Here is a 20093-nt window from a genome sequence, read left to right as displayed (position 1 = left end):
CAAAGTGAGGACTGGTGACTTAGCACAGGCCCCCCTGCTCCCAATTCAAATCCAATTCATGGGCTCCAGATGGCATCACTTCCCTGATGTTATGGTCTTTTTCAAGAATAAAGGAAAGACATCACCATCAGAACAATGCATTCCTCTTAGGTAAATCTATCTAATGGGTTCTAGGTTTTAGAATATTTATTATGTCCACAGCTAGCATTTCTCTCTGCCATTTGGAGTCATAATTCGTGATACCATTTTAAAGTCTCTTTCCATTTCATTTAGATACTTTCTCTGTCATTAGTTATTGCTATTATGACCTGTTACCAGTGAGACCTCTGAGGAATTTTTGGATCCTCTGGAATTAAAACAGTCATCAAGAGTGAGAGAGGAGGAAAGAAAGTGAAAAACCTTATCTTCCCTCCAAAAATTTCACTCACAATTAATAGTACTGTTCTAAAATGGGCTTACTGTTTTCTAAACAGGCCCAGAAGTATGTCTGATATTTTTTGGTCTAACAAAAATATTTCCTCCATGGTATCATCTGTCTTTATCCAATGATAAAAGCATTTATTCACACCTAGTTCATATTTTTGGTTCAATAATTCAATTAAGCTTTCTGTAGCTACTGTGATTGTATTAATTGAGGATGGGAGTAGAAAGCCCTGACTCCCACCCTTACACAACTTTATTGTGGTCTAGAAACATAAGGATCTCGAGTATTTAGCAGGATTCTTAAGTCATTTCTCTGGGAAAAAAATATATAGAATATATATGATATATGCATTATATATTATATGTAGAATATGTAACATATATATGTATAATGTATATATATATATATATATATATATACACACAAATAAAAGAAAGGATGGATTCATCTAGTTGAATAGAGATCAATTAATCCAACCCCCTCATTTTACAGTTGAGCAATGGTACACCCATAGTACGTGGTTGAGCTCGGACTGACTCTGGTCCTTTAACTCTTAACATGGACTGTTTCCCCTTATATCTGGAAACTCCTGCTATCTGTCTGTCTGTCTATCTGTCTATCTATATCACTTCCCTTTCAGTCCCATAGTTATTTCTGTTATTAAATGTACAAAATGGAACTATCCCCATTGGATGTTGCATTTAGTAGAGTAATTATGCTTCCAATATTTCACCATGATTAATGAGCATTATTGAGATTATGTGGTTAGGGTATAAGAAAAGATGATAACCCTAAAAAAATCCTCATACTCCTCTTTCCATCTTTCTTGCCACTCTGAGAATGGTACACAGTCTTTTGGCCAGTTTCTCTAAAATATTAACAGTAGACCAATAAGTTTGGATTCAATCCTGTTTCCCATAGCTGCATTATTTAACCTATGAATCAGAGTTGAAGGATTAGTCTGACAATATGAAATATAGAAACCAGGAATTTAGCTGACATTAATTACCATGAATTTCATCTGGTCTCTTTTTCACTAATCTATGTGTACTAACTGAATCAGGCACTGGAAACATATATCTTTGTCAGTTGGTTTTATAAATAATGTGGAGATCTATGAATGAAAAGGAGTTGGGCATTTTGTTCTTTTGAGTCGATGGTTTGGAACATAGAAGTTTTAAAATCATAATATACTTGATTGATTAAAAATATGTTCTTACTTTCACTATTATTCTTACTTATTTGTTACTGAATAAAGTAATGCCTCCTCTATGGCTGGTTTAATTGGATGGGATATTGAATACGAGAATAGGAAAGGTCTTATCCTGTGAAATGTCTTAACTATTATTCTAATTTCCTACATACTGACTCCCTTTTCACAAAGGAGACAATTAAAAACAAATCCCATTAGTAGATTCATGTACTTTTTTCTTTTTCAAGTTTTTGCCAGGCAATGGGGTTAAGTGGCTTGCCCAAGGCCACACAGCTAGGTCATTATTATGTGTCTGAGGCTGGATTTGAACTCAGGTATTCCTGATTCCAGGGCTGGTGCTCCACCCACTGTGCCACCTAGCTGCCCCTGATTCATGTACTTTTAAAGTTGGTATTAAAAGACAGAGGGAATGAAATAAGGAGGCTTAACTGGGACAGGATGACCTGGGCTTTGTTTTAGGGTTTATTATTCAGTACCCTAAAGCAAATTTCTCTCCCAACTTGACCTACCCTCCTTCCTTCCTCCCCCTTCTCTTGCCCCAATCTCCAAAACACTGCCTCTTATACATCACTCCTTGCTCAGATAAGGGTCTCATTGCATTTGTGACCAGAAAATAGTCTGTGGTGCTTTCATTTATGAGAAATGAGTGAATGAAAAATTATGTTGAAACAGTTTCCTTATTGGTTTTCTTGCAGAATTCTCAAATGTCCTTTATATCAAATATGACCATGCTTGATTCTGTTGGGTTTCTATCAATATACTAATCACCAAGAGGGCAATGGTCATCCTAGCCAATGTCTTTTAATGCTCCAAAAGCATTTGTCAGGCACATAATCTCTTTATTTTGGGAGTGAACATCTCACCAACCAAATCTAATATGTCTATCTATTCTCTATGCAGAGCACCTCTCAACTATCTAACAATCCCCTCAATTTTAGACTTTTGCTAATAGAAGCTCATGCTGCCATCCTCAAAGAAACCAAATTGGAACTTTATCTTTTAAAATTTTATAAACTTTATCTTTTAAAAATCTAGAACTTTCAGAGACTATTTCCATACATGAAGTGGAATAGAAAAAAGATTACTCATGGAACTACCAGTCTCTACTATGTTTGATTTGCTTTTATTTTTAAGAATATAATAAATTCAACATGAACTTTCAAAGCTGCTCACTTCATCTTTTCTTCCTTCTGGCCTTCCTTCAGTTTTCTTTTTACTTATAAACAACTTTTCTAAAAATTAATCTGCAGCTGCTGACCTAGTCCTTTGAAAATAAAAAAAGGTTTGCTTAATTAAAATGTTAGTCTTATACTCAATTCCTATTTGAAAAACTTTAAAATAAAAATGACAAACTAAGAATTTTAGAAATATTTTTGTTGCCTTTTAGATATTTATAGATAAGGTTAATAAAAGTAGCAACCTAGTGGTAGCTAGAGAGAAAGCCTCAATATCAGAAAGACCTGGGTCCAAGGTCTCCCTCCTCCCCACAAACACACATACACACACAGATTATGAGATGCTGAGAAGGTCTCTCAATATATCAGAACTTTGGACATCTCCAAGTTAGGAGAATGAGTTCCCTCATAGGCATCACCTATAACCAGTGAAATTTCCAGGATTAGATAAAAAAAAGCCCCCAAATAACTTCCAGGTTTCTTGACAAATTGCCTGATTTCCATTTTCCATGTCTTGGAGATTAAAATTATATTTCTTTAAAAACCAAAAGGAACATCAAAGGTATCAAGACAAGAGTAAGAAAGGAGAGCAGTATGGGTCAATGTAATGGGTATTGACTTTGGAGTCACAGACCCTAAGTTTGATTCTCAACTCTGTTACTTAGGAACTGTGTGACCTTGGGCAGGTCATAACACCTCTAGCTTTTTGTTTTATGGTCTCTAATTGAGAAGGTTGGACTAGACAGGGGCCTCGAAGGTCTTTTCCTGCTCTTTGTCTATGATGCCAAGAACATCCCACTAGATTCTGGTTTTAAATTTTTGATAGTCTTAGATTTGAAGTCATGTGACTGACTACATGATCCTAAAACATTTATTTACTACAGATACTTCTTAAGTCAGCAAAATGAGGAGTATACCAAAGAATGTGTGAAGGCTCACTGATGAAACTGAATAGATGTTATAGGAAGGAAACACGTCTGGTGTGCATGAGATTCTATGCTAAGGGTTTTGCAAATATGATCTTATTTAATCCCCACACAACTCTGGCAGGTGGGTGCTGTTACTGTCCTCATTTTACTGTTTAAGAAACTGAGACAGAGACCAAGTTACAAGGCTGTCACTTAGATGTTTAGTGTCTGAGGTCAGATTTGAATCCTGATGTTCCTGATGCCAGGGCTGGTGCTCTAATCATTGTACCCTCTTGCTACCTTTCTAGCTAAGAGTTGAGGTCTGCATGAGAGCAATCTTACTCCCAATTGACCTGATCTGGGATAGGTAAACAACACAAATTTGAAGCTGAAGGTGACTTTGCAAGTCTCTTAGTCTCACCTCCTCATTTAACAGATGAAAAACTACGAGGACATGTTCCCATGGGCTCACGAATATTAAGCATCAGAGTCAAGATTCAAGCTCGGATTCACTGACTCCAGACCCAGAATTCTGGTTACACTGACTCTAGTGAAGGATGAAGCATTTGGAGACCTGGGTTCAAATTCTATGACAAACCCTTATTAATTGTGTGAAGATGAACACATCACCTAGTCTCTCTATGCCTCAGTTTCTCCTTCCATAAAATGAGGGAAATGAGGGAAATGATACTTGATCTCTATCTGTGTCACAGAGCTGACCTTTGGTAATCACCTTGCAAACCTCCCAGCACTTTGAAATGTGAATATTATAATTTAGTTTTTTATGTGTCTAGTGTAAGATGTTTTTGGCAGAGACCAAAGTCATTTCAGGTCTAGTTTCTAGATCCCATGAATACCTGGATGCTTTCTTTTGATTCAAAAAGAGGAAATCTCCACTTCAAGGGTTCAATATTTGAGCCAAATTCCCCCAAGCATTTCCATTTCCCTTTGTCACCCAAACTCTGACCTTGGGCTTTCTACCCCACAAAGCATCACTTCTGTCTACCATTCAGCCAACATCTTGTCAAACTGGCCTGCAAGATTAAGTTTCCTGATTCTGAATTCAATATTGCAACCCTAAGGATATAAGAACCAAGCTGGAACATTCTGTTTTAAAAAAAAATGGATAAAATTGTTTCAGCTCTGAGACCACAGTTTGCCCTGACTCGAATGATAAATCATCATGAGTGACACTAAGTGAAATGAGTTGGATATTCTCTGCTTTATTCAGGCCTATTAGGAGGCCCTTTACATGTACCACAGCTTTTACCCTTCCCTCCGAAAGGCTGGTGGAGTATCATTGGCTGGTCCCATTCAGTCTCTGGTAAATATTCGTTCTGGGTACAGTGGCATCCATGTAGTGTTCTATTCAGGTAAGTGCTTGTGACATGGTGATATCTCATGACTCTCCCATCACATAGTAGGAATGACTTATGCACTTGATACAAATATATTTACACAAACATTGGGATGAGATTAATGGGATGATAGTGGATCCCCATAGTGGTCATCTCTGACTGTGCAATTAAGAGTGCTGAGGCTGAAGTCAGGGATATCTGGGCTCAAAGTCACCTCAAAGGCACCTCAGTTTCCTCACATAAAAAATGGAGATAATGATGTTCATATCACCACAGGGTTGCTTTCAGGTTTAGAAGATATAAAAAACTCTAAAAAGTGCTTTGTATATTTTGGAATTCTCTAACATTTAATTTAGCTCAATATATTTAATTTAGCAATTTAATAAATTTATCATTATAACAAGCTATGATTGATAGTTTTATTTTCATTCTTTCCTTTCATTCTCCCACATAAAATTTCTGGGGCTTTAAAAATCTGATTAAATGTCACTCTGAGAAGGGGAAGCAGTTTCATTAATAGCCTTTGGAGAAATATTACAGAACTAACATTGGAAAATTATTCATTCTTTTTTTAAAAAGGGGGGATTAGCATTATTTAATTCATAAGTAGATTTAGATCTATAAAAGACCCTAGAAATCACTGATTCCAACTCTCTTGGTTTACAGATGAGGAAACTGAGACTAAGAGGCATTAAATGACGAGCCAATCTGAGGCAGGATTTGCACACAGGTCTTTCTGTCTCCATTGACTCATGTTGCCACAAGGTTCTTGGTCAGTAGGGATAGGGAATTTTTTGAATAGAACTCTGTTTAAATGATGCTCAGGAATTCAATCACGCAATGATGTTGGGCATCAACTTTGATTCAAGTTGGTGACATTTAGAGGTTGCAATGAAGAGCATCCCTTGGAACAGTGTGGATCTATATAGTACCTTGTGACCCTTAAGGCATCCGCTCAGGGTGATTTGGGGAATTTTACAATTTTCCCCCCATCTCACTTCCCTTTCCCCTCCCCCTCCCCCCAGAGTCTGATAGTCTTTACATTGTTTTCTATGTTACACATTGATCAAAATTGAATGTGTTGAGAGAAAAATCATATCCTTAAAGAAAAAAATAGAATATAAAACACAGCAAAATTATGTAACACATACTATGACTTTTTTTAAAAATTGAAGGTAATAGTCTTTGGTCTTTGTTTAAACTCCACAAATTTCTTTGGATACAGATGGCATTCTCGATCGCAGATACCCTAAAATTGTCCCTGACTGTTGCACTAATGAAAGAAGCAAGTCCATTAATGTTGGTCACCATGCCCACGTTGATGTCATGGTGCACAACGTTCTTCTGGTGAGGGTTACTTCATGTTGTTAATAACAACAACAATGATAATAATCATAGGGTTTTTCATTTTTGCAAGGCAATGAGGTTAAGTGACTTGTCCAAGATCACACAGCTAAATAAGTATCAAGTGTCTGATGCTGAATTTGAACTCAAATCTCTTGACTCCAGGGCCAGTGCTCTATCTACCTGGGACCAGTGCTTTATCTATACACCATCTTTTTGGGGGGGAGAGGAGGGGTTGCGAGGCAATGGAATTAAGTGGCTTGCCCAAGGTCATACAATTAAGCAAGCATTTGGTGTCTGAGGTCACATTTAAACTCAGGTCCTCCTCATTCCAGGGCCAGTGCTCTATCCATTGAACCACCTAGCTGTCAATTTATGAGTCTACTGATGGTGTAGCAGGTAGGTGCTATCTCTGTCCCATGCTGATCGTGTGTCCTCGGATAAGTCTTTAAACCTCAGAGTGTCCCAAGTAACTCTTGGATTCCGAGGGGCAGAGAAGGACATATCTGCATTAGTGGAGGGAGGTTCCACACAGATAGGGCCCAGTACCAATGAAGTCAGAGGACCACTCCCTGCATCCTTCCAAGAACTTTGCAAGTCACATCTATGTCTCTCTTAGTCTTGAAATTCTTCTTCCCATGGTGCAAGAATCTAGATAACCTTTTCTAAAACATAAGTTTAGATAGTATGGCTTCTCTTTTTTGATTTTTTTTATTTTAAACTTAAATAGAAAATGACCAAAAAAATGCCATATACACAAAGACCATAAGAAAGGATTAACTCTAAAGACAATGAATTTCCATTTCAATAAAACTTGGTTTTTCTTTGCTTTCTTGTGGGTTTTCTTTTCTTTTTTTCCTATGTACTATTTACTTTATCCCCGCCCCCCCAACCAATACACAGGCCCTAAAGAAGGTTACAATTAAGTGTGGATATAGGTGGGCAGGCAGACAGACAGACAGAGGTAGATTAAAAAAAACCATACCCATAAATTCACATATATACTCATAGACATCTTAGTAAGAACATACTAAGTTTATTTCCTCCTGTCATCTGTTTCATGGAAGGTGGATAACATCTTCCTTCATAAGCCCAAGTCTCTCCATGTTATTCCAATCAACTCATTTCCTATTCCACAGCAATATTCCAACCTAGTCACAGCCTTTCTGAGAGAATATCTATGAAAGTTTTTTCCCTTAATTTTTTTGCATTTCTTTGGTTCTTGGCTACAAAGGTTTTATTTATCAAGAAAATTTTAATTTAAAATCATGTAATTAGCCTTTTTACACTTCAACAACGCTCTTGCCTTATAATATAGTTTAAGATCTGATAGTGATGAATCTACTTCCTTTACATGTCCCCCTTTCTTTGAAATTCCTGATCTTTTGCTCTTCAAATGTACTTTGTTATTAATTTTTCTAACTCAGTAAAATAAATTTTTGTAATTCAATTGGTATAGCATTGAATAAATAAATGTTAGGCAAAATTGTTATTATTAAAATGATATTGACTTTACCTACCCATGAACAATAAATATTACTTCAAATATTTAAATCTGAGTTCATGTGTATAAAAAGTGTTTTATGTTTATGTTCATATAGTTCCCCGTGTCTGTTTTGACAGAAAAATATTCAGATATTTTATATTGTCTAGTTATTTTAAATAGTCTAAAATAATACTAAATAATATTCCTGACACACTGTGTGGTTTCTCTATTTTTCATTTTTGATTAAATCTATTTTTTAACTTTGAGATCATGATCATTATATCTGCTTTTTTTTACATACTAAATTCTATTCCTGCCCTTTATTTTGGGGTTTCTCTCTCATTTTTATGTTTCCTAAAAGCAATATAATGTTTAATTCAGAATTTTAATCTGATATCCATTTCTGTTTTGTGGATAAATTTGTTCCATTCCTACTACAATGACTAGTGTATTTCCCTCCTTCTTTTTCCTCACTAGATCTCCTCACTCCTCTGTTTTATGTCTTCCTGCTATCTTGCTCTTCTATCCCTTAACATACCCACCCCTCTAAGAGTGCCACCCTATTCCTTTGCTCTCTTATTGCTTTCTGAATTTAGAAGACTTTCATACCTATCTAGATATATATGTTTCTCCTTTAACTCATTGCTGATGAAAGTGAGCTTCAAGCATTACACACCCTCCCTCCTAGTGGCTTTTTCTGTGTGAATTTTTCCTTTTATGCCTCATTTATGAGATAATTACTCTTTATCATTCCCTCCACAATTTTATTTTTAGAATCACCCCATCATACTCAGCTCAGCCCAGACCTTTCTTTCAAATTACACAAATAATGAAAATCACAAGAGAACTCAAATAAACAATTTGACCTTATTGAATCCCTTATAATTGGTCTTTTAATGTTTATCTATATTTCTCCCAGCTATCCCCTATATTTTTTCACAAAAATCTTTTGAGTTTTCTTAAATACCCATTTTTTTTCTTTCAAAATTATATTTAATTTTGCTTGGTACCTTGGTCATAATTCCAGCTCTTTTACTCTGTGGAATATAGACCAATGGTCCTACAGTATAGTAGCTTCTAGAATGGGTGTGATCCTTTCTTGTAATTTCATGATATTTAAGTTATTTTTTTCAATATTTTCTCCTTAACCTTTGAAATTTGACTATGATATTCTTCTAAGTTTTCCTCCTGAGATCTCTTTCAAGTGGTTCTTGGTGGTTCTTTTCCCCAGTTTTATTTTGTCTTCTTGTTTTAGAATGTCATGGAAATTTCCCTAAGTTTTAGTAGTATTGCATCAAGATCCTTTTTTTAAATCCAGATCAGTTGTTCTTCTGATGAGATGTTTTCCTTACTCTTTTATGTTTTTTCCCTTCTTTGATTTTGTTATGACTTTTCAGTGTCCTAGAATGTCATTAGCTTCCCTTTGCCCAATACTAGTTTTCAAGGCATTATTTTCTTCCTAAGTTTTTGATACTCTATTCCCAGTTGGTTGATATTCTTTTCACAATTTTCTCGACTTTCTTGAATTGCTTTTATTTTATTTTTTTTACATTTCCGTGATCTCTTATTTGATTCTTAAAACTCTTTTTGTGCTTGGGTTCATTAGCTATTTCTTGTTGTAAAAGGAGTGACATTTTTTAAAAGGTTCCATTATCTTCCTCTGAATATGAACCCTGACCTTCTCTATCCTTATAATAGTTTTTGATGGTTGGCTTCTTTCTCCTTTGCATACTCATCTTCATTTATTTGTTTATATATGCATGCATGTATAAATGTGTGTGTGTGTGTGTGTGTGTGTGTGTGTGTGTGTATATATATATATATATATATATATATATATATATATATATATATATATATATATATTTCTGGTTTTCTTTTGTTTTTAGTGGTTATTAGTGTAAACTAGTTCTAGTCCTGAGGTATGGGGAATGAAGTCCCCAGCCTTCCATCCTGCTTACTGTTGAGACACAGAAACTCAATCTCGTAGTCTCCTTTCCACTTCTAAGTCACAGGCAGAGTCCCCAGCCTCTCTATCCCACAGAAGATCTTTCTCTCTGGGATCCCTCTGTTGGTTGCAACCCCAGCTGTCCTCTCTGCCCTGCAACCAAACAAGGGCCTGGTCTCCTGCAAGTGCCCGAGTCAGCAGGATCCCTGCCCCTCTGCTCCCGCACCACCAGGTATGTGCTCGTTCCTTCTCCCTGAAGGATGCCTGTGATCAGCATGGTTCTTCTTGTCTTCTCTCGACCATGGAAGCCCTTCACTCTTCAGTCAGACCACACTGTCTAGGAGAGGAACGTTTCTAAGGCTAAGGCTGACTCTCAAGCCAGCTTCCCCCCAGGGCTTTCTGTTGGTTGATAACGCAGAGTCCACCTGGAGGTGCCTGCGCTTCACTCAGGCCAAACCTCTGAACCTTGAACCCCCTAGTTTGTGCCTTTCTTGGGGTCTTCTCAAATTGTCTTGGGAGGACAAATGCTTTACTCTGCATTTATTTCTGCTGCTCTGAGGTGATTTCTGTATTTTTTTTTTTGTGGAGGAAATTTGCAAAGCTGGAAGTTTTCTAACTTACTCCATCTTTCCAGAATCTTTTCTGTGTGACTTGTTGCATAAATTGTAGTTTTTTGAGAGACACCGGTGGAATGAATAAGGAGCTGTCCTTGGAGGTAGGAAGACCTTGGGTTTAAGTCCCAGGTCTGATATTAATTGACTCTAGAGTCCTGTGTATGTTAGTCATGTAACCCCTCAGTGTTTTGAACATCTCAGAAATTACTAATCACAGATGCATTGCTAATGTGCATTAGAGAAGGTGGGTGTAGGGGCAGAGAACCTGACAGAATCTAAAGGCCTGAGTTCAAATCCAGCCTCAGACACTTACTAGCTTTGTGGCACTGGACAAATCATTTAACAAGTCAACTGTCTCAGTTCTTAATCTGTAAAATGATCTGGAGAAGCAAATGATAAACTGCCCCAGCATCTTTGCCACCAAAACCTCAAGTCATGAAGAACTGGACTTGACTGAAAACAATTGAGCATTGGAGAAGGACAAATTCTACCTAGAGTTCCTCCAAAACCAAAGAAAAGTTCTTTCTTTAAAGTTGCACAGGACGGTTGAATTGTTTCCTCTCCCTGCCTCTTGTCCATCTGTCATTCTCACTGATATCGGGAATAACCCTTTACCAATGCAGATAGCTAACATTTAGTGAGTTACCTGGGCTCTCAGGGGTTGAGGAATTTGCTAAAGGTCACACAGCCAGGATGTGGCCTCCTGCACATGACTTGAACCCAGAACCTCTGCCTCAAAGGCTAGTTTTCTATCAATCTTATATTATTAATATTTCCTGCAGTATAATAAGCAAGAAATACTTGCTGAAAATAACAAACAACACTGATCCAAATCACAAGAAATTTTTCTTATGCGTTCCTATGCATCTGTTTGTTTGTGAAAGTGAGAGAAAGAGAGGGAAGGAGAGAAAGCCGGGATATGTCTGTGTTTGTGTTCCCCCACACTGCATCCCTGGGGTTCAGTTTTGATCTTGTCTGGGCCTTAGTACTTTCCCTTTGAAGTCTTTTCCTTCTTGGAAGCTTCTACTCTCTGTCTATCACTTATCCCTCTGTCTCTAGGTTTATCATATTAGAGACACCCCACAGGAAAAGAACAAGGCAGGGAAGAACCCTTCCAAAAAGGATTTCCTTTTGTTTAGAAAACTGAACTATGGAGGTAGACACAATTTCATCCGCACCTGTAGTGGATGAGGAAGGAGCATACCTGGGGAGGAGAAACCTGTCTCCAGGTGGGAGAACTTTTCTTTCATAGCCACCTTCAAAATAAATAGTAACTCTAGAAAAATTCCTTGATCTCCAAGATTCCCTTTTGATTTAATGGTTAGAGAAAACTCTTCCCTATGGAATGGTTCCACCTGTCTTCAAAGACACTGTGGCCAGTAGCAAGGGCCAGTTTTAGACTGTGGAAGAAGCAGGTCTCAGAAGCCCAGAAATTTCAGATTCTGGGATAAAACAGAAATCTGATAGGTTAGGGTCAATTCTTTTTTGCCTGAAACCCAGATTCACATGAAAATTGAGAATGGGGAAGAATTAATCTGCAGTGTCTGAGTCAATCTTTCAAAAGTTTGCATTCCAGTTGACCTCCATTCCCTGGGGGCAACCCCCAAAGGAGTCAGATTACCTCGAAGACTGAACAGGGTTACAGAGTGATTGATCTGACCAAGAATTCACTGGAACAGAAGTTAATTTTCATGGCCAATTCTCATGGTAGAAATACCGAAATGGTAGAAAATATCATAGAAAACAGAAATAAAGATCACCCCATAGAAGCATCATGACTGACAAGTCTACTGTACTTGAAAGATCATCCGTGATCACCTTGAAGCCTCACAACAAGATTGCAAAAGCAGTAACATTCCCATTTTACAGGTGAAGAAACTGAGGTTGAGATGAGGGACTAATCTGCCCATTGAAGATCTGAGTTTCCTAGAGATGTGACTTGTCCAAGCCCACATGCTTTGTAAGCATGAATAAGCCTGAAAAAAACCTATCCACTAAGAAGTGTTTCCAAATGTGGGGTAATGGGGCTTGTTTTCTTTGCCAAGGTAAGGTGCAAGTCACATTAGTATGGGCAGCTAGGTGGCACAATAGAGACAATGTTGGACCTGGAATCAGAACAATCTGAATTCAAATTTGGCCTCTGGCTCTATTTAATAGCTATTTGCCTCAGTTTCCCCATCTGTAAAATGGGAATAATAACAATACCTGCCTCCCAGGATTTGTGTAATGATAAAATCAGGTAATATTTATAAAGGGATATGCAAATCTTAAAGCACTGTATAAATTCTACAATATCATCAGCATCATATTAGGCAAACTAGGGCTCATTTCAGAACAGCCTAAGAGAGAAAGACACCATCTTTCAGTCAGTCACTCAGTATATATTTATTAAGTTCCAACTATGTGGCAGGCCTGTACTAAGTGTTTGGGATCAAAAATCATTTAGCACAAAGCTCTTGCCCTGGTCCAAGACTCAACTCCTCGGGATTGAGGGGGATACTTTATCCATTTTGAGCACCAGAATTTGGCCTTCCCCAGTTCAATTAAATATATCAGCTCAGATCTCAAAAAAACCCACCAAAAAATTACAAATGAATATCTAAGAATAGCTAAGGTTCCTTATCCTGAGAATTATTACCCAGGAACATTTGGAAAATGCCCATCAATAGAAAGGTCACATTGGGTAGATTTTATATATGTGCTTAAACAAGGATGCAATTGTGTTCTTTTCACATACTGTTTTGTTTATTTGGTTTAAACATTCTACTTTGTATTCTCCAGATAATTGGGAGTAAAAGGATTGCTGCTTGAAGAATCTCTCCCCCTCTCTCCTCCCTCCTTGCCCTTACCTCTCCTCTCCCCCCCCTACAGAGAATATCCTCTGAATAGCAGCTGATCTACCCCAATTAAAATCTAATATTGTTTCAAAAGCCAGTGAACATAACAAGATGTTCTAAGTTGTACAAGAAAATTGATAATAGCCAGTACTTCCTTGGCAAAGAAAAAAGCCATCTGAGAAAGGATTGCTTCCATTGCACTCTGGGGCAACAACCAGAAATTCAGTGACAAGGAGGCTTCCCTTCCAAATGTTTTCATGTAAAATATTGTGGCTTCATTTGTCCTCATTCTAGCAACACACGTTCTTAAGGAGCCATTATTTTATATGAAGTCTCATGACATGCTAAGCTCAAATCCTATTCGGTGCTTCATTATTTGAATCATGGAGTCATTTCTAACATAGCAAGAAATATGTTCTTACTGTGAATATCATTAAAACCAACCATTCCACCTGGTTTCTCTAACTATTGGCATTTACTTCTACTAGATACCTACTCAGGCCTACCTGTGTTTCTGAAATTCAACTTCATAATCGTCTTAAGGTATTAAGGATGAACTGGCAAACTGTCACGGATGCCATCCGATTTTTTACCCCCCCCCCCACACACACATTCACTAATATAGGATTCTTCTCTTAGGACTCATGGAGGGGGGGTTTAGCAGCCCCAAGAATTCTGAATGCATACATTGTTCTTGTGGTCATTGTTGTTTGTCCTTCGTTTTCTAAGAGAACCAACAATGCAGTTCTAATGACTCAGAATCCTACCAAATGTATTTAAATACCATTTTGCATCCAGGAAGACTAGTTCAAATTCTTCTCTTACCACTTCCACCAGTGAAAAATGGAAAATAGCAATGTTCTAAGTCAAATCTATGTGGTATTAGCTTCAGACTAAGGAAAACAGTGACATCTATTTCTGTGGCATAAACTCAGCTTAGAGTTTATGAAATGTTTCCTTCACAGTATCCCTGGATGGGGGGTCAAGGATGGGAGAGGTACAAGGATTTCTCTCGTTTTGTTGGAGAAGGAAACTCAGACCCACGGAAACCCAGTATCACCAGGGCTTGAATTCAAATCTCTGGCCTCTAAGATCAGCTTGTTTTTATTTTCAGTAGATCGTCTCCCTAACAAATCCTAATTTCTCTTAAGACTAGGAAGCGCTCTTTTCTAAATCTTGGTCAAACAATCTGCCAGCCTGGGTGATAAGGGTGTGAGGGTAGAGAAAGCAGGTCCTTGTAAAAGAGAAGCAAGGATTTATTGTATTTATTTATTTATTTTGCAAGCCAATGGGGTTAAGTGGCTTGCCCAAGGCCACACAGCTAGGTCATTATTAAGTATCTGAGGCCACATTTGAACTCAGGTCCTCCTGACTCCAGGGCTGATGCTCTATCCACTGTGCTACCTAGCCACCCCAAGGATTTATTTTTGAGGGGAAAATGGTATTCATTCAACCAAGATCATAGAGATAAATAGGAGGGAACTTCTTTTCAGAGGTCCTTCCCACCCCACATTCTACTGATTCACAAAGTGGATCCCCAAAAGAGGAAATGACTTGATCAAGGTCACATATAGAGGAAGCATGAGACATAGGCTTTGACCCAGATCCTCTGATTTCATAGTGCTCTTCCTACTGCAAACCATTACCTTCCTTATAGAGTTTTCACATATGCCTGTGTGTATAAGTTCTATTATATATAGCATATATTATACATACACATAACACAGAATTACATTGATCATAAAAGTTTGTCATCTGCAAAAAGGCAGTTTTCTTGTTTGTTTACACAGTCAATACCTGAGACTATCCAAATACGAATAACTTGTAGCTTCCCTTCTCCCCGCCTTTTAAATAAAAAAAAATTAGTACAAGGCTATTTCGCTGTCCTTTATTACTGTAAAATGATTGTAAAGAAGGAAATGGCAAAACAGTTCAGTATCTTTGCCTAGAAAATCCCACTGGTCACGAAAAGTCGAAATGACCAAAAACAGCTGAATGACAACATTCGGGGCAAGGCCGCCTTCTCTTCTTATCATTTAGTGGATTCTGAAATAATTAAAAAAAACTAAAATTTTTTAGCCATTGTACTACCCTTGCCTCCCCATTACTTAGAACAGTATGCAACACATGGATGGGTTCTTCATATTTAACTGTTGATTAACTGATTAGACCAAGCAAATAAAAATTAGAATCCCAGATATACTATAAAAGTTTTTAAAAATTGTCAGGCCAAAGCTTCAGCTTCTCTGTTGGTTCTTCAGTCCATCTCTACTCCCCTCAATTAGTATAGCCTAGCACTTAATGTACAAATGGATAGGTTTTCTGAACACTTAAATACCTCCTGGGAGAGTGCCTTTTTGACCAATGAGGACAAAATGGTAAAATGTGTTGGGTTTTTTTAATGTTCTTCTTGGGATAGTAATTATTCTTGTTTCCCTGATTGGCAAATCTTTTTTTTTCTAAAAAAAAAACTATTAATGAGTGGCAAGTATTTTTTTTTAAATCTCAATGAGGACCTCTGCCATGATTTTCACACATCCTAATACCTTTCACAAGCTATGTGAATATTTTTATCTAATTTACTTCATCTGTTGTTTTTATTACGAGCTAATTTAATATCCTCTCTTCTTTGATATTTGTAAAAGCCAGTGAAAGCAGAAATGTTCAGCCAGCCTAGACCCTCAGGCCTGTGGATCAAGATGGCAGGCTGGCCTGGGCTCCCTTGGGGACAGTAGTGCCAGAAGGGTGATTGGACACAGTGACCTGTCTGCATGAGATGAGACAAAAACAGGAGGTCTGTAATGCTGATGAACTAACCTGTCACTCACAAGCTCAGGTCTGCAAAAAAGAGAAGATGCAGTCAATATTTAGTGACCACACGAGATGAAAATGCAAACAATCATTTATTTTAAAATGGTCAGACCCCATAAGAGACACATGCTAGTTTTATTTATCCAGATCCACTGGATAAAGGAGGAAGAGGTCCAGAACTCATTTTCCTGGTCCATTTTTAAAGAATCTGAAAATAAAAAGGGAATACTGGGAAAAAACTCAACCTTAGATTCAGAGCATAGAAAAGCCAGGCACAGCTTCTTGCTCTCTGGAATCAGGGTTGGATTCCAAACAGTGCAGTTATGAATCAAATTCACTATGAGCAATGAGTTTCTAGATCTTGACATGCCAGGCAAGGAGACTGGTCTGCAGAATACTGGGCTCCTTAATTGCTTGCTTGGGGGAGGGAAAATCAAGGGAGAAAGGTAGAGGAGCAGCAACGTCCCTTGGAGCCCACATCCCCAGCTGCAAGATAATGGGCAGCAATACCAGCCTCTGTCTACCCATTGTCAACTCCAGGGGAAGCCATGGTGGACACTGGATCCTGGAGGTAGAAGAAATTGAGAGGAAGGGAAATCTGGAACAACCGTCCCAGAAGAAGCTTGAAGCAGTCTGGAGGAAGAATGTGTCTGAAAGACAGATAACTGACTCCTGTAACTCTGGTCATTTGGCACTTGAGCTGGTTGGGAAGTAGGGGAGAGGGAGAAAGGAGAGACAGACAGACATAAAGATATATATCTATATCTATCTATCTATCTATCTATCTATCTATATATATATATATATATATATATATATAGAGAGAGAGAGAGAGAGAGAGAGAGAGAGAGGGATTAACACTGCAATTTTGGAATATCATGTAAAGGGATGCACACCAAATTCTGACAAATAGGCAGATCCACAATTCTGATGGATGTCTGAAAATGGTATTGAAATTGAGAGCTACAGGAATCTGGATAAAGTGTTAAAGTTTTGCATCTCTACAATGTTAAAAGTCAAGCACTCATTTGCCATTACTTGTTCTTTCCATTTTGCCACAGCAGGGAAACTATACTTATTTCCAATATTAATATGTCCTATTTCATCCTCATCAGTAGCGATGTGTCTACCTCAATATAGCTTTCTGTTTGTCAGGGACAGAGGATGATCTTTATCTTTCTTCTTCCTTCAAATGCAGTTTAACATTTTTGGTTCAAATTAAAAAAAAAGATCCAATTCCTCCTTAATAAAAATAAATACATGAAATCTAATTTAATTGCAATTTGCAAACTAGCAACTTTTCTCATTTTTAACCATCCAGAAAACACATGCCTGAGTTGGTACTTTAACCAAATAAGTAATGAGAAATAGACTTGTTTTCAAAACTAAGTCCTTCAGTATAATGACTTAAATATTTATTCTGTCAGCATGCTCAGCAACTTGTTTTTATATATAAATAAAAAAATACATACATACACACACACACACGGGACCTCTGCCTGCTCTTCCTGTTTGGAGTACATTAAAAACTCAAAACCATATCCTGATGATGACGATAACGATGATGACAATGATGATACCCCAGCTTTCTAGTATAACTCAAAAAAGGAAAACTGCTCTCTGTCTTAGCTATGTAAAATCTGTTTCCTTTGGATGCCCAGCCTGCTTTTATTGATTTTCACCGAACATTAGGAAATAACAAAATAGAAGGATCGCACCTGATTCCTGTCTGAGCCGCCCTTCCTCAACTAAGGGACACCCAGGTAATAAGCGACACGAAAGGAAATCGTATTTCTCGTTGGAGAGCTAGGCAACATCATGTCACCCAGTATGTATTCACTGCCATGTATTTAAACATGCCCTGAGAGGGTGGGCTGATGAGACAGGACAGGAAAGCTCTTAGGAACTCAAGTTTCATTTTAGTATTTGTTTTTAAGTGCTAGTGCCTATATGATTTCTCCCTGCCACGATTGTTTCAGGAACGTTTCTTGGACTCATCCAGTAATACCCAAGTGTCTCAGAAGGAAATGAGCACTTTACCACCTGGTCTATATATGTATTTTTTCCCCTGACAAATAACTGCCCACACTTCATTACTTGAAAGCCTGCATAGCAGAATAAAGCTTTAAAGTTAAAAAACCCCCAACATTTCCTTGATGAAGAAAAACAACCACCAACCCTATCTCTTGCATTGAACTGAGTGCAACTCACTGGTAAACAAGGCATTCTCTATCACATTCTCCATCTAAAAATACATTACGAGGCGTGCTGGTATTAATAAACCATGTGCTTTCCCAGCCGTAAATGTTGGGCTGTAATTTAGTTGAAAACCGTGTAGGACGGTGTGTTTTCTCTGACTGTATTAAAAATACAGGGGATAAATTCGATGTCCCTAGCATAACCAGCTTGTCTTAATTAGACTGTGTGTAATAAAAGGAAAAAAAGGAAAAAAACAAGAAAGCAAAGAAAAAAGAAATCATACACATGCAAAAATTTAAAAAAGAAACTTTTGAGAGTTTTTAAAAATATCTTTTCCCCCATTCGGAATTTCTGACTCAATGATCAATGAATAAACTGAGAGTACTTAGAAAAATGTAAGTAAAAAAGAGATCACATAGATGTTTTTAAAACCCAGGAATTCCAGGCATCCCTCCCCCCCCCTTCACCTCCCACCCCCCATCATCCTCAAAGACAAATAAACCTCCCTCTCCAAGAGGACCTTCTTATTTCTTTCCCTCTCAGGTTATTGGAAGGCAAATTCCAAGACAATGCCTCTGCCTCTTCTGTCTGCACTCCACACCAACCTTTCACCATGGACAGAAACTACAGATTTAACGGAAATCACAAAAAAGGGAGAGAAGCGGGACTCACACTGACCCATTTGGCAGACAAAGACGCCCAAAGAGCCAAGCTCTACACCAGATCAGCTGGGGAGGCCTCTGCGAGGGATTCTTCTGACATTTCATCACAGCAACCCCAGCCCAGCTCACCTCCCTGAGTCCAGGAAGGCAGAACAAAATAGAGCTGTTTATGAGAGCTGTTGTACGGGATTGCATTAGAGCCGGCCACCTGGCCCTTCCAGATTGTGGCAGCTGGCCCCCTCTGCAGCAGGCAAGACTCCCCCCCCCCCATTTACCAACCTCCAGCACACATTAGCTGCTTTAGGAGGAAAAGTTTAAAAATAAAAGGGAAAAAGGAGAAAAAAGAAGAAAAAGGGAGAAAAAGGAATAATCGGAAGCCAGGACTGGAAGAATTACAGTTAATATTTTAAAAATTGAACAACATCAGAAATTAAAAAGGAAGAAAGAGAACTATCTAGTCAATGGATCACTTTATTCTCCACTTGGTTTCTCACTCAAATCACAGGAGCCAAGTCTAAAACAAGATCGAAAAACCAGTTTTTGCCAAACTCGGGCAAAATTTTAAGGTGGGATATTTTTTAAAAGCAATTATCCGAGATGAGTTTTAACCACTGCTGCCCTGGCCAGGTTGAATGTGGTCTTGCGGCTGCCTCACTCTCAGGACTACACTGGCAGGCGGCAGAAATACAGATAGAAAGATGGGACTGTAAATATGAATTATGTGAATCATATGGGGAGACCCTTGTGGAAAAAAAAAATTCAAAGGGGAGTTGAGAGATGGCTGACTCCATACCTGGCCAATTACAGCTTGCATGGTCCATGTGTCCTGCTGAGCTGAGAGATCGCAATCCATCATACGTTGTCTTTGAAAAGGAGAATGGGGCTTTCTGGCATGCATCTGTCAATCAACTTCTGCACTTCCAACCATCACCAAAAGCAAGGGAAAAAAAAGTCCAGCGGCTCCACCAAATAGGATGAAACAGTCATGTGACCTCCAGCACACACACACACACACACACACACACACGGGCACTTCCATGGAACGGAGGAATTTTCTCCAGATATGAAATGACATTGACAAATATCCAATACCAAGTAAATAAAGTGGGACAAA

General features: G+C 38.1%; 1 protein-coding gene across 1 annotated transcript in view; it reads right to left on the bottom strand.

Moving 5' to 3' along the window:
* The window catches only part of POU6F2 (POU class 6 homeobox 2), a 486502-nt gene extending 466625 nt beyond the window's left edge, over window positions 1-19877 (bottom strand). Inside the window, exon 1 of the mRNA XM_074199213.1 lies at window positions 19773-19877. Coding sequence (XP_074055314.1) covers window positions 19773-19877 — 105 coding nt within the window. The remainder of the gene's footprint in view (window positions 1-19772) is intronic.
* Window positions 19878-20093: the final 216 nt, after the last annotated feature.

This window comes from Macrotis lagotis, chromosome 8 (assembly GCF_037893015.1).
Source record: "Macrotis lagotis isolate mMagLag1 chromosome 8, bilby.v1.9.chrom.fasta, whole genome shotgun sequence".
NCBI lineage: Eukaryota > Metazoa > Chordata > Mammalia > Peramelemorphia > Peramelidae > Macrotis > Macrotis lagotis.
This window is presented reverse-complemented; position numbering and strand designations above follow the sequence as displayed.